The sequence below is a fragment of the Caloenas nicobarica genome, chromosome Z (genome assembly GCF_036013445.1).
Source record: "Caloenas nicobarica isolate bCalNic1 chromosome Z, bCalNic1.hap1, whole genome shotgun sequence".
Taxonomy (NCBI): Eukaryota; Metazoa; Chordata; class Aves; order Columbiformes; family Columbidae; genus Caloenas; species Caloenas nicobarica.
Window position 1 is genome coordinate 2,236,390 of NC_088284.1, and position 14,720 is coordinate 2,251,109.

Consider the following 14,720-nt stretch of genomic DNA (forward strand, 5'->3'; position numbering starts at 1 on the left):
TTCCAAGCAGGTTTTAATATTATACTTGAAGCACCTTCAAAAATATTTTCTATAGAAAATTGGGTTTCTATACACGCAAGTGTTGAATTCCAGCTTGTTTCTATTTCATATTGAAACGCGAATGGGATGAACAAGCTCAATCACTTAAGATCACATCTTAAAAAATACCTGTATCCAATCCGGATTAGAAATTTTGAAACCTGGGAATAATTGTTGTGGATTCTACCACGTCTTTCAGTTCTAAAAAAAAATAACAGTACTATTTTGCACGATTTAGTTTCTATTTTTATTAATTTTCGCTAGGTAATCGTCGGTGTTAATCGCTATATATGCTCCAAAGGCCCTGCTGCACATTCTAGTAAAGGTTCTGCAGTAGAAGCATTTAAATGGCTATAATCTTATTATATGAAGTTAAAAAAGCCTGAATTATTTAATATGAATGCTCGTATTCGCTGTGTCCATCTTAACTATGCAAGTCCCACGTTGCTCGAAACAATCAGCGGATTATTTTTTGTCTTTTTTCATAGCGAATATCTGACTTGGAAGAAGAAAACGCGCTCCTGAAGCAGGAAAAAGAGGAGCTTAACAGCAGGATCCTGTGTCAATCTGAAGGTAAAAATGTGTATATATATATGTATTTATATACTTACAGCCTTGGAATGCCTCTGCTAAATGAGGAATTCAACTATTCTCCCCTAAAATTGGTTTTTCCTGTCTTGGAAAGCGCTAATCTTCCTTTAAAAGGAGACAGGGACTATATTCGCCTGGTTTCTCAAAGAGGGGAGGGACCAGATTTGCTTCTAAAAGGCATTTTTTTAACCAAAAAATGAATTTATTTGGTTATAAAATACTTATGGCCCCCACAATCTTAGCGCGATACATGGCGTTTTGTTAATTAGTAGTTATTGCACGTATTTACAAGAAGTTCATTTCGGAGATGAAGATCACAATGTCTTTTAATTTTTAATTCCTTATTTCAAAGACGAATTTGCCCGAAATACAGTCGAGGAAAATATCCAGATGAAAAAAGAGCTGGAAGAAGAGAGATCTCGGTATCAGAACCTGGTCAAAGAATATTCGAGGCTGGAACAGAGATACGACAACTTGCGGGATGAAATTACTATCATGAAGGTAACAAAAGTGAAATTATCCTCCTTCTGTTGCTGGTGTTGGATTGAAAAACAAAAACCAAAAAAAAACCCACAACAACAAGACTCCAGAATTTCAAAAGCCAAGGTTTTTAGGTTTAGAAAAACTTGAAAATCAGAAAATAATTAGAGTTACGGTGGATTAGGTGGAAGGTTGAGCATTTAAATGAGTCCCGGAGGGCGCCGTGAACAGTGTAAACTTGAGCTCAGATTTGCACGTTCGCACTTCGCAGGCATCATAAAAAGCCTTTAATTCATGCAGAATTTTTAAACGGAGTTATGTATCACTTCTCACATTTTATTTTAGGCTACTCCTTTGTGTTAATATGAATATTGTTGTAGGGCGTAAGAAATAGAAAATGGAATTCACTGTAAGGTGACAGTCAAACCTTTTGTAAAGGTAACCTTAGTATATAAACACATATTTGCTCTACGAAACGATACTTTGGGAGGAATCCTTCTTTAAACACTGAATATATTGTGTATCTGCGTCGCTCTTTGGCAGCAAACGCCGGGACACAGGAGAAACCCGTCCAACCAGAGCAGTTTGGAGTCCGATTCCAATTATCCATCCATATCGACCTCGGAGATCGGGGACACTGAGGACGTCGTACAGCAAGTGGAGGTACCACGCGGGGAAAACTCGCTCTTCGCAATCATAGAATCATAGAATTCATAGAGATCGTTTTGGTTGGAAGAGGATCATCGAGTCCAGTCTCTTAATGCAGAAAAATGAGCAGCATAAATTATTCCCTGGCTCTCGAGAATCCCATGGAAAAGGGAAATGTCTTTTGCTTATTTTTGCTACGATATTTTGCTTTTCAAATTTCGCCTTTGTGACTTTAGTTCCTGGTTCCGTGGTTTGTGTCCCACGCCTGCAGAAACCCCCGTGGCCCTTTGCTGTTTTACGTCGCTTTAATATTTCCGAACCGCTCTGAGAGTGTTTGTTGAAGTCAAATTAATTGGTATTGGCCGTGCTCTAATAGAAAATATTCCAGGTGAAGCCGATTTAAAAACAACTAATAAACATCTGACACTGCGGGGTTATAAAACTTGACTTTTTCTCCTTTTTTTCATAGAATCGTAGAATTTTTCTCCTTTTTTTTCCACTCTCCAGGAGGTTGGTATGGACAAAGCAGCCATGGACATGACCGTTTTCCTAAAGCTCCAGAAACGAGTGAGGGAGCTCGAGCAGGAGAGGAAGAAGCTGCAAAACCAACTGGAGAAAAAGGAGCAAGAGAGCAAGAAAGCCCAGGTAAGAGGCGGCTTTTCATCCATCCTAATATTTCATGGCTTTCCTTGGTTGCTTGAGGACACACGACGTAGGAATTGAAGTTTGAGAGCGACAAGTTCAAGTTTAAGAGGCAGCAAATCCATCCGGGAGATGGAGAGAGATTTTGGTGCTTAAGGACAATTCGACAGGAGAACTGATTTTTTAATTATTATGATTAATTTTTAAAATAAACTGCTTCTAACAGATTTAGGACAGTATCTTGAAAGCAATGAGATGTAGACTCAATTTTGGAGCATTTTATTCAGCCTGTAGTGATCCTTTTTCCTTCTCTTTTGAGAAACTTGAAGCGGGGACTGAGTTTCATTAAGAAAGGTCAGAACGAGGAAGGAGAATGTGAGGATTTGGAGGGCAGGGATATTCCTTCGATCCGTTCTTTTTATTTGATGTATCCTTTCTTCCTACATTTTGGGTGTTTTCCTTGGAAGGAATTACTGAGCACTTCCAGCAATTCTAGCAAATCACTTCTACGTGTTGCTGGAACTCCGTTTAACAGCAATTAATAACATTATTATGGTGGCGCTGGCCATCTTGTGCCATGCGCCAGTTCCTGGCTGCTTTTAAATATTTATTAACGTCTCTTTAATCCACGCAGGTCATCGAAACGAAGACTGAAGTGACTTCGGACCGTGAGGATTTTGCGTACAACAGTCTGAAGGTGAGTGAGGAGCCTCCTGCTTAGTGCTGTAACCTATTGCATGGATCCAAAAGCCCCCAAAAATTGGCTGAAGGTGGAAATAACCCAAAACCTCCTGTAATTTGGTTCGGCAGCGCCTGGGCTGGGCTCACAGGGGTATCTCTTTGGGTCAACATCTGTTCTGCTCTGATAGAATCATCGTCGAATCATTTCGGTTTGAGAGACCCTCAGGTTCATCAAGTCCGACCATTAACCCACCAGACGTCTCGCCCATGTCTCTAGATAGAAAAATCTACCCATAAAATCCACCGAGAAAGGAGCAGAGAAATAATTTAAACGTAAATTCTGAAAGGAGGCCGGGGCTTGGGCTATTGGAGCAGGGTTGTTGGTTCTCTCTTTCCTGATTTTCTTGGCTTCTTGCTTTCTTGCATGATCAGAATCGGCGAGTCGATGCTCAAGCCACGAAGCAAGATGAGTTAAACCCGGTTCGGTATCGATTTCACACTCTTGTTTTAAAAACCAGTTCTAGAAAAGCTCATACGCTCCCTCTGCTGAGCTGCGGTTGACGTGGATGTGGAGGAATTGCTGGATCAAACGCATTTTTTATTCTTTTTTATTTTTTTTTTTTTTAATGACAGATGGTATAAGATACCTGATTATGCTCCGTTACTGGAGCTGTTTTTTCAGCAAGATGTCCAGATGCTCAGCTATTCCGCTCACACCTCCGCTCTGCTAAAACCTGCTATTTATAATTTGTAAGGGTTTATAATTATCAACGCCCGTTTCCTATGGAAACGAGGTTTACGCAGCTGTGCTGGCTACACGCTGTGTAAATTGTATAAATTGCCCCCAGCTATTTTTGGAGTCTTTAGATTTTTAAAAAAAGCAGATAGTGCATAGATAAGAGGAAACGTGCAAAGGGTGAAAAGCTGCTGATGGTTGGACTTGATCTTGAGGGTCTTTTCAAACCAAAATGATTCTGTGATTCTATGACCCCAGGAGTCTGGTGTCCTCCCCATAACAAGGACTTTGCAGCATCCGCAGCGGAAAAGCTGCTCTGAGATGATGCTCCAGGTGGGTTTTGGGTGCCACCAAATGTGGCGTTACCGCCCGCTTTGCGGTGAAATAGCGAAATAAAGGCTGGAGTTTTATTCTACTGTCATGCAGAAGGAAACAGATGAGTAGCTGAGGTTCTCAGGGACATGGGTTAGTGCCGGGGTTGCGTTAACGGTTGGACTCGATGATCTTGAGGGTCCTTTCCAACCAAAACGATTCCATAAAATAAGCCCTAAAAAAAAGCCGTAGTGGGAATTCGCGCAGCCATCACTCACCTAAGGGGTCATGTAAATTATCATCTTCCAACCTCATTTAATGAATTTAAAGACAAGTTAAACATTGTGGGGCTTGCGGTGATTTCTTGATTGGGAAGGAAAAAGGGCTGGAGAAGAAACCAACGTGCTTGGTTTCTCTGCGGCGTTACTTTTGTGGTTAAAATTAGCACCAACAAATAAAAAAATCCCCCCTATGTCACCCTATAGCGTTGTTATTAAATAGCGACAGGCTCCTGATCACAGCAAAAAATTATTTTCCGAACCACACGCAGCAAAATCCAGATCCTGGTGCAAATCGATCGCTCGGCTGCAATCATCAGTAATTGAGTTATTAATACATTAGAGGCATCTCAGAAAATGAAGGATAAGGCACCGCAAGGCAGTTCAGCTAAACTGGTGAACGGTTTGGCTGTTTTCCAGAGGCAAGAGCTGGAGTCGGAGAACAAGAAGCTGAAAAACGAATTAAATGAGCTGCGGAAGGTTATCGCAGAGCGAGCAACGCAGAACAACTCGTCCAACGACGTCCAGGAGAGTTACAGCCTCTTGCTGAACCAGCTGAAATCGGCCAACGAGGAGCTGGAGGTGCGGAAGGAAGAGGTGCTCATCCTGAGGACGCAGATTATGAAGGCGGCCCAGCAAAAAGAGACGGGGAAAAACACGGTAATTGAGAGGGCGACGGGGTTTCTTTCTGAAAATGCGCCGCGTGCCCGAGCGATGCCGTCTCTGCTTCGGGCTCCGGGCGTCAAGATGGTTCAAGGAGGTCCTGCGGGGTTATTGATGTGGATAAGATACAGCCCACAATGTGTGGACGTCTGAGATGTTCCCCGCGATGTTTTTGTGACAACTGATTTATTCTGCAAGAAAACAGGATGGGGAAAAAAAGATCTTTCGGACCAGATTCTGCTCACTTGATGCTGGCAAAGCTGGAATATGTTTTTACACATTTTACAGCCCATCGCAGCCGAGGGCTTTTTACTTTCGAGCTGGTTGCGTTTTTACTGAAAACTCTCCCTTGGGTTTTTTAATTTGCCGTGTTATCATTCCTGGAGGTTTCAGTGTGGTTTGTATTTCAGACCACGCTCCCCCTGGATCTCCCAGGTTCTCTTCATCCCTCCATCTCCCAATTTCACGCGTACGAATTCCCAGGAGCTCTTTAGTCCCGTGGGCGCCCCGAGGAAACTCATGTTAAGGCTGGTCGGGAGTTTTTGGGTCTCAGGAATTCTGAAAACCAGGAGGGAGATGTGCAGGATGGCATTTTTACTACGTTTTGCGTGTCGGATTTAGGAGAACATCGCCACCAACGCCAGCTGGCCCAACAGCGACAAGCACATCGACCAGGAGGACGCGATCGAAGCTTATCAGGGGATGTGCGAGACAAACCGGTAAGTGTGGCCCGAATTTCTTTTTTCAGCAGCAGGAGGGTTTGGCCAAAATCCGCGAGTTGGGCTCCGGACCAAAATTAATGAAAATTTTGGCGAGTTATCAGCTTCTGGATTGTGTTCTGGACCTCAGGTACCAAAGATGTAGGTCTTGCGATGGGTGAGGAGCGCTTGTCATCGGGACAACGTGTCCCCAAGTCGGGGGAGATGCTAGGAAGGTAGAAAAACCAACGTGAAAGTGAGTAAAAAAAATAAATTCCCATAATGAGAGTTAATACCGTGAACATGTGTCGGTCCTTATAGTAATGGGCTTATATTGCAAAGCATTAAATGCATCCTTGCAGCTACGCAGGAGAACATCAAATTAAAAAGGAGCATCTTGCAAGAAGAAAAGAATTACATGGATTAAACAGCAAGATAAGACGTAAAGTAAATATTTCTTTTACTGCAAAGGAAATCGCGTGTTCATCTCTTGATAAATACAGATGTTTGAGGCATTTTTTCCAAAATAATTTGCGTTCAGCAAGGCAGTCGAAAGACGTAACCGTCGTGGATTAATGGCTTTTAATAACACTACGTCCCCCAAATTCCTGCTGTAGTACGGGCTGGATTTTCTGAATTTGTGTCTATTTTACTTCTTGGGAAAGCCATTGTGGAAATCGCTTCATGTTTGAGTCCAGATATAGTTTAAAACCCTGTATTTCAGGTTCCACTTTGTGCTGGGGAGCCGGAGGCTCATCCCTGGATCAGGACCTATATTTGTATTTTTTTATTTCAATTTGTCGCCATTGAATATTTGGCGAACTTGCTGATGAAATTTCTGCCCTCCCCGCGGCGCGGGGGTGATGAGATTGATTTAAACATCACTTTTTTGTCAATAAATCAGTGGGGCTTCCTACTGCAAGGTGCGTTTTTTTGGTCATTTAATGAATTCTGTGGCTTTTCTCCAATTTCCTTCCAATTTGCTCTAGTGCGGGATGCGAAACCCCATTGTCAGGCATGGGGTGAATTATTCCCTAACCTGCATTTCCCAGCATGCGCGTGTAGGGATCGTTAGTTTATTTTCAGGTGTCGGAGTCAAAATAAGTCAAAATAAGTGAAAATAAGTTACCGCTTTCATAGGGCATGTGTCTGATCAGGTTGTATCACTGGTAATAATCAATATTTGGCCATTCTGGAGCGTGTGATTTCTCTGCTCGGAAACTTCTTCAACATTTCTGGTTTCCAGCCTTAACTTCTGCAGCGGGGACCAAATCCCACCTGGAAATGATCAAAAACCGCCGCAATAATCAGATTTTCCACGAGAGTACGAATCTCTTTCCTTGCAGTCGCACGGGTGAGGTGCGATTTTAGAAGTTCCTGTGATCAGGTCTTGGTGGTTTTTTTGGCATCTTGAGATTTTAGAGGGTAAATCTGCAGTTTCCAGGCTCCGTTTTTTATTATTTCTTGCATATGAAGCTTGGCTCTTGCAGAACAGTAGCTTAATGTATCATCGCCCTGGTTTTCTGCAGTGATTTCCGTAATGACTCGTTAATCACCACCAGCTTCCCCGTTATATAGTTCCCTGTGCATTTCTTCGTATATTGGTTTGTTTTAGAAACTGGAGGCAATAAACCAGAAGAAAATAAATGCTTAGGGAGCGTGGATTATTGCATTTGCGGATATAAATTAACCTTCCCACCCCCCAACAAATTTGTGCAGTGTGTCAGCATGAGAAATAAAACCGCTTTCTTTTTCTAACCTTGATCAGTAAATATTTGAATGGAAAGCTTTTAGGGGGTGGGATTGCAATTCCGAAGTGGAATTAATAAGCAAGAGTCGATGTGGTAAATCCACGGGTCACTCTGAGCTTGAAGTCATCAAGTCTTGGCCGCTTAGGCGGGGGATGGAGCATTTTGGTGCGAGATGGACCTTTTATTCCCTTTATTTCTATATAATCCAAGGCTTTTAAATACAGCAGGAGGAAATCTGGAAAATCTTCCCGGTGCTGCTGACCCTGCCTGCGTAGCGATAAAGCCCTTTGATGATACCAGGTCAAGGAGGAGTTTGAATTCAAAATATAAATCCAGTGAACTCAGATTTTTTAGGTTTTTTTCGCTGACTTTCACCTGCTCAAGGGAAGAACATGAACTTAGTTTCCAGCTAATTTTCTGCTTCAGTAACTGAATGTGAAGCTAAGGAGACTCTTTGTTCCCTCTTTGAGTTCTCGGGATCTTTCTTTTAAACCTGTTTGATGTCAGCGGAAACGTCGTGCCAACAAAAGCCCAGGTGACGATACTGGAAATGATAACCAGGCAGCTCAAAGCAGATCAGGTTTAGCCTTTAAAATTAATTTCTGTGATAACTTGCAAGTGATTTCTGTAGAGTACGTGGGGTATTTTATTTCTTTTTTCTGCAGCTGCGGTGGGAAGCGAAGGGCTGACGGTGGCTTCACATGGAAAAAAGGTTTAAATCTCACGTGGAAAAAGGTTTAGGATGAGGGAGAAATGAGGTTTTGTGAATCGTGCCCGTTCAATTCATTTCAGGCTTGCTTGAGGTCTACCCGGTGTTTTAGGAAATTCTTTTGGCACATATTAATTACTCTAATTAGCTAGAAAGGTCCTCTCTTGACCTTTAGTGCCTTAGTCAATATGAAGCTCTGGGAGAAGAGGATTCCAATGATTTCTGAGTCAGCGGCGTGTTGATGAACACAAACGGAATTATTATTTCCCGGGGCAGTTTTATCTTAGTATAATGGCACCCACTGAGCCGCTTTCCTCCTTTACCATAATGCAGATGATGAAAAAAAGGAAGGAAAACGATTTTTTAAAGGAGTCTATCCAGAAAAATGCGCCTCTTCAAAATGCTGCTCATCATGTGAGATTTCCCAGGTTACTAACGTGTAATAAATAGTGAGGATCCTTCCCTTTTTTTGTCTTTTTTTTTCTTGGTTTTCAGTGCTTTCCTCATGTGAAAATTCGCTATGGAAAGTTTATGCTTTTCCACTTAATTATGCAGAGCTTTCCTTGCCACAGAATGACATCTGCTACACGTCTTGTCAAAACAGGAGGTGCATATTGGCTCGGTTCTTTTTTTCTCTGAAAGTTTAATAATTTTTTTTTAAAATTATTATTATTTCCCCAAAGAAAAACTATTTTCGAACTCACATCATTTAAAATCTCGCCGCTGCAAGTGTTCCTGGTCAGGTTGACCAGCTCCCATTGCTCATTTGTAACGTGTTCCACGCCTCATTAAAGAAGATAAATCAGTTTTCTGCCTTTTATAACTTAAAAAAACCCGCTAGATTGTTTAAAGGAAATTTTTAGTATTGAAGCGAGATGAGACTTTTTTGGCCCTTTTTATGCCTGGATAGATACGGGGGAGATTGGATGTCATGTGGATGTGAGGAAACGAACGTCTAAGGGGTGTTTAAACCGAAGAGGGAGACGCTGTGTTTGACTTGACGACTGGAGTAGAAGGAAGAGAATTTATTTTAGACCAGTGGAAGTTGTCACAGAAGGAAGAAAATGGAGAAACTTGCCTTAAAAATGCCTTGTAAGTGAGATGCGCCAGAGCGCAGAAGGTCTGGAAGAGGAGGGAGCTCTTCCAATAAAACACAATAAAAATACGAGGTTGGGTTCTGTTTGCACCATGGGTTGGAAGTGCCCGTGGGCTGTTTCAGCTCAAAAATAGTTAATTTTTTTCGAGGGGGAGCTGTTGGGAGCTGCTAAGGATCACTCTGTGCTTTTTAATTTTATCCCCTCTGTGTTTGGACACCTCAGGCACAACCTCCTTCACCGTGGTGGAAAGGGAAATACAATGTAATGAAAGTGCACTTCAAAATGAAAAAAAAAAAAATTCATTATTAAGGATTCTGCACCTTTTCCCCTTCCGCTGTAACTGACCTTTCGTCTTTCTCTGTCCTCTTGTTTCCTTTTCTCTGTCCTTTATTTCTAGCAAGACTGAGGACTGGGGGTATCTCAATGAAGATGGAGAGCTCGGCTTGGCTTATCAAGGTTTAAAGCAAGTTGCCAGGTCAAAACGCTTTCTTTTATTTCCCCCCCACACACTGTTTCTTCTTCCCCTTTGGTTTCTTTCTCTTCCTTTGCTGTTGGCCTGTTGTCCTGTTTGGGGCCTGTTGTCCTGTTTGGGGCCTGTTGTCCTGTTTGGGGCCTGTTGTCCTCTTTGGGGCCTGTTGTCCTCTTTGGGGCCTGTTGTCCTCTTTGGGGCCTGTTGTCCTCTTTGGGATCAGCCCAACTAAAGGAAGCAAGATCCTCCGATTTTCAAAGGAGCCATCGTGATTCTAATTAGGCACTGCTAATGTTGGCCGTAGTCACTAATGACTGAGCGGTGTTTCAGTAAGGATTCTGTTGCGTTAATTAGAAATTGTGTAGTAAAGGTGTTGGGAAGCTGTGATCTCCTGGTTCAACCTGATGTTTGGAAGAGCTGATAATTAAGTGTTAATCAATCTGTGATCTTCTGCAGGGTGCTTAGGAGGCTCAAATATATATGATTTTTTATAAAAGAGATGAAATGAGCTGGTTAAGGACACTATAGAGGGGAAAAGTTAAAATAATCCTTAGTATAAAGGAGTCCAAAGGGTAAATCTAAAGAGTAAAACCAGACAATAACAAGGATGATAAATTTGTTTTCCAAGGCAATGTAGGAACCCAAGTTCAAATAAGGAGCCTGTTCTTCTGAGGGTGGCTCACAGTTAATCCAGACCCACACGAAGAAATAAAATGAAATTTAAGTATTTAATACTTATTTCACGGTGGGCCTGTTTTTTTCCAAGTCTATTAAGAACATAACTCCTGGAGACACGATTACGAGGCTGTGCCCGTGTTTCTAGAATTGGAAAATATCCTTTTCTTTTGCTGGAAAATGGGAGTAGAGATTGGGTTGTTTAGATCTTCTAAAACCAACAACAACAAAAAAGCAAAGTGGAGAATGATGGATACTTTTCATCCAGAAATCTTCCATGTAAAGCATGTGTTCTTTTATGCAATCCTGAAAAAATAAAAATGGTTTAGCAAATAGCTGGATATTGCATTAATTAAGTGTTCTATTAACGATTTAGCTCAGTGTTCTTCCTTCAGGCTTGTCCTTGTGCACAAACTCAGGGCAGGGCAGGTAGGAGAGGGTGGCAGGATAAAATATTAGAGTATCCACCTAAAAATGGGAGAAAAGCTGGTTTTGGCGACTTCTGTCAGTTGTGCGTCGTGTTGTTAGTATTTGTACGTCACAGAATACAAGGAAACAAATCTTTTTACAAGTCAGCAGCGATGTTTGAAAGGGGGTGAGCAAAACAAATCCCCATCAAGTCGAGCTTTTGAAAAACCCGCAGGCGTTGATCTGCGTTGCTTTCTTGCCGTGTATTTGCTTTTTGGAGCAAAGGAACTCAAATTTGTGATACGGTTGCGGAGAGAAGGAGCAATTAGATTTTTTTTTCCCCCCCCCTCCCTTTTATTTAAAACCAACCCAAACCTTTGATCTCATATCACTAATTCCAAAAGTATCTGTGGTTTAGCAAATGACAGACTGATGTGACAATAACAGCCGTAGCACCCCCGCGTGTGTGTCAGTTTGAGAGGGAGGTTGACTGGAAACATCTCCCAGGTTGGCTGATTTCGAAGGATCTACACTCAAAATGGTGGTTACCACCACGATACCAAAATCACGGGACTGATCGGTGCGATCCCTTGCTCAGGTTGCTGGAAGCGCAGCTCCAGGATCAGAGACGAGAGCACGAGGAGGAGGTCGAAGCTCTGAAAAACGAGGTGGACGCGATGAGAGAAGAGCTGGAGAAACAGCAACAGGCTTTTCTGCAGAGCCTGCAGCTCCCTCCGGAGGCCCAGGTGGAGTTTGGACTTCAGCAAGAAATTACACGGCTCACCAATGAAAATCTGGTAAGAGAGTAGATTGATAATGTAGCCTGAGGGGGGAAAACCGCTTTGGGTGGTGTGTGGTGAGTATTTGCCTGCTGTAGGCTACTTCTAGAAGAAGCAGGCGCGTGACATCCACGATCTTCGTGGTGTAGGGAAGGGTTTTGCCGAGCAATCCAGAAATAACACGGCTCTTATCCTCTCAAGGTGCTCACGCTGTGTAGTAGTGGTGCGTAGACTGTGACTCCAGCCTCAAACTCACCCCAAATGAGTTGCTTTGGGGTTTGATTTCTTTATTTTTTTTAACCCAATGCGTCTTCTGTTTTGCAGGATCTTAAAGAATTGCTCGAGAAGTTGGAGAAGAATGAGAAAAAGCTGAAGAAGCAACTAAAGATTTACATGAAGAAGGTCCAAGATTTCGAAGGTGACTTGGCTCTTCGTAGATATTGGGGTTCTGGTTCTACTCCTTAGAGATCTGCAGATTTTTCTCTTTAAAACCATTTAGGATTAAAATATCCATATATATTCTGCTGGATCAGAAAACACCTCGAACGCGACATCTATGTCGTACAGAAGGAGCTTCCCATTCTCTGCAGGCGCTGTGATTTATCACACAACCTTGCTCTCATAAGCTAATTTCTAAAAACTGGGCCTTTAGTGAAATTAAACTGAATAACGGTACGATTTCAATGTCCGGCACAGCTCAGGCTGCTGGTTACCGCAGTTCTCGCACGCTGCTCTCTCCTGTTTTATGAAATTTTGATGGAAGCACAAGGCCCAGTGGTTCTTTATATTTTTATAAGTTTAAAGCTGATGACATGATCGGAAATTTAATACATAACGCTTTGACCTGGTGTCTGCTCGACGCCAATGGAAGATGTGAATAATTTTTGATCACCAGGTACCACCTTTCACGCTCTTTTCGCAGCGTCCCAAGCCGCGGTACCGGCCGAGAGGAGGCGGAACGAGCGTAACATGCAAGTTGCCGTCCAGAGGAAGGAGAAAGATTTTCAGGGCATGTTGGAATATTATAAAGAAGATGAGCCGCTTCTCATCCGAAACCTCATTACAGGTGAGGAACTTGATCTGCTCCTGGGCTGGGCTCCTTTTTCTCTTGCCCAGGAGTTTGTAAACTTGAGATCTCAAGATAAATCTCAAATTAATCCCTCCTGGGGCTGCACATTTATGGCGCTGGCAGTTTTGGCAGGTAAAGCAGCGCTAAGCAGACAGACCAGCACAGATATAATAGCAAAGAAAATGGAAAATGCAAAAAGGAGGCCACAGTTTTAACTTGCTGAGCTTCATACAATCAGGCTCTTCCTTCAGAGGCTGCGAATTCCCACAGCTGCCATTCGGATTCAGCATCTTGAGGGAGAAAGTGATTTACTACGTCACGAATCCCGAGTGGGGGTTTCTAACCTGTGGGAGATATTCCCGAAAGCTTCAGGGAGCTTGGCTAAGAGCATTTGCGCTGAGTAGGTTTTTATGCGGTAAAGATCTATTTGTGCATCTGTAATGGGATAACGTCACAAAGTGCGGGCTCTTGTGCTTTGCCCGGCTCCGGCGGGTCCATCTGTCCTACGGTTGCACCTCTGGCTCTGTGTCCATGCTGCAGAGAAAGATCCACGTTGCGGGACCAAAATCTCATCGTCCGTAAGGACCTGGGGAGCGGGGGTTTGCCTGGGTACATCTCCAGCTCTGGTTTACTGCAAGTCGGTGAATTTTAAGAGGATTTTTAAAACAAACCAACCCGAACTTTTTAGATCTCAAGCCGCAGGCGGTGTCTGCGACTGTTCCCTGCCTTCCCGCCTACATCCTCTACATGTGCATCCGACACGCGGATTATATCAACGACGACCAGAAAGTCCACTCCTTGCTCACCTCCACCATCAACGGCGTCAAGAAAGTGCTGAAGGTCGGTGCCCGTTTCCTTTTGTCTTGGCGTGAGACGGTTATAACCGCGTCCAAGTTCGGCTTTCGTAGAGATTTTCCAACCTGCTCGGCCTCCTGATCTTAGGAAAAAAAAAATGCTTACGTTTATTGATTAAAAAAATAACATTTGCGGGGAACAAATGGCTAATACCGCCCATCTGCAGAGAGAGATCCTCCTGATCGCAAACCTCAAAATTATGTTTTAATTTTGCTCCTCCAGAAACACAGCGATGATTTTGAGATGACGTCGTTCTGGCTGGCGAATACGTGTCGCCTCCTGCACTGTTTGAAGCAGTACAGCGGAGACGCGGTAAGAAAGTAGGATCATATTATCTCTATAATATTAATATTATTATATATTTTTATCTCAAGTCTGAACTAGACCAGAGGTTCAGAGACGTCGACCGAGAAAAGAGCTGAAACCGGGACTCTTAAAACACAACACACAACAGAATATTTTGAATTTTGTAGCATTTTGATTTGTCTGGGCAGGGATTTTCGTCTCAAAGGCTGTTTCCATGGTTAGTATGTCCTACAGCTTTTCATTAACCAAGATTTTTCTTTTTTTTTTTCCTGTTCTGTTCAACTAGAATCCAAATAACTGCACTTAGAGCAAAAATAGATAATTTTGCTGGAAGAATTTGGAAGGAAATCCTCTTATTTCTTGCCACCACAGTAATATTTCATGAGTTGAATTAAGTTTTATTATAACTGATCCCTTCTGACAAAATCAGATCGTCACAGTCCTCTTGGTACCTTTCTTAAAGCTGCCATCCTTAAAGCCGTATGTTCTGGGTATTAAACTTTTCAAGAGCCAAACTAGATCATTTCTCATTTCCTCGTGATTTGTGTTAAATATATTGAGCGATCGAGCTTTAAGAATAAAGAAAAAAAAAATTCATGGCATCAAATTAACTATTTAGATCATTCACAAAGTAATGACGTGTGTGTAAAACCTCCATGCTGGACTTCCAAGATTTAAATTAAAAAGAAAAATTATGTAGATAATATTTATTAATAGTTATGCTCCTGTTTGCCCTCTTCTGCCTGGATAACAACATTACACTTAAAGAAAATCCTCCCCAGAAAACCAGCAGGGTAAAAAATAACGTCAAACAGAAATTTCACATTCTTTGCC

At 42.4% G+C, this 14,720-nt stretch overlaps 1 protein-coding gene across 1 annotated transcript in view; it reads left to right on the plus strand.

Moving 5' to 3' along the window:
* The window catches only part of MYO5B (myosin VB), a 74,585-nt gene that overhangs the window by 55,220 nt on the left and 4,645 nt on the right, over nucleotides 1-14,720 (plus strand). The window contains exons 21-33 of the mRNA XM_065655484.1: nucleotides 528-612; nucleotides 983-1,131; nucleotides 1,654-1,773; nucleotides 2,266-2,403; nucleotides 3,035-3,097; nucleotides 4,828-5,067; nucleotides 5,692-5,789; nucleotides 9,723-9,800; nucleotides 11,476-11,674; nucleotides 11,981-12,074; nucleotides 12,579-12,722; nucleotides 13,414-13,565; nucleotides 13,803-13,892. Coding sequence (XP_065511556.1) covers nucleotides 528-612; nucleotides 983-1,131; nucleotides 1,654-1,773; nucleotides 2,266-2,403; nucleotides 3,035-3,097; nucleotides 4,828-5,067; nucleotides 5,692-5,789; nucleotides 9,723-9,800; nucleotides 11,476-11,674; nucleotides 11,981-12,074; nucleotides 12,579-12,722; nucleotides 13,414-13,565; nucleotides 13,803-13,892 — 1,650 coding nt within the window. The remainder of the gene's footprint in view (nucleotides 1-527; nucleotides 613-982; nucleotides 1,132-1,653; nucleotides 1,774-2,265; nucleotides 2,404-3,034; nucleotides 3,098-4,827; nucleotides 5,068-5,691; nucleotides 5,790-9,722; nucleotides 9,801-11,475; nucleotides 11,675-11,980; nucleotides 12,075-12,578; nucleotides 12,723-13,413; nucleotides 13,566-13,802; nucleotides 13,893-14,720) is intronic.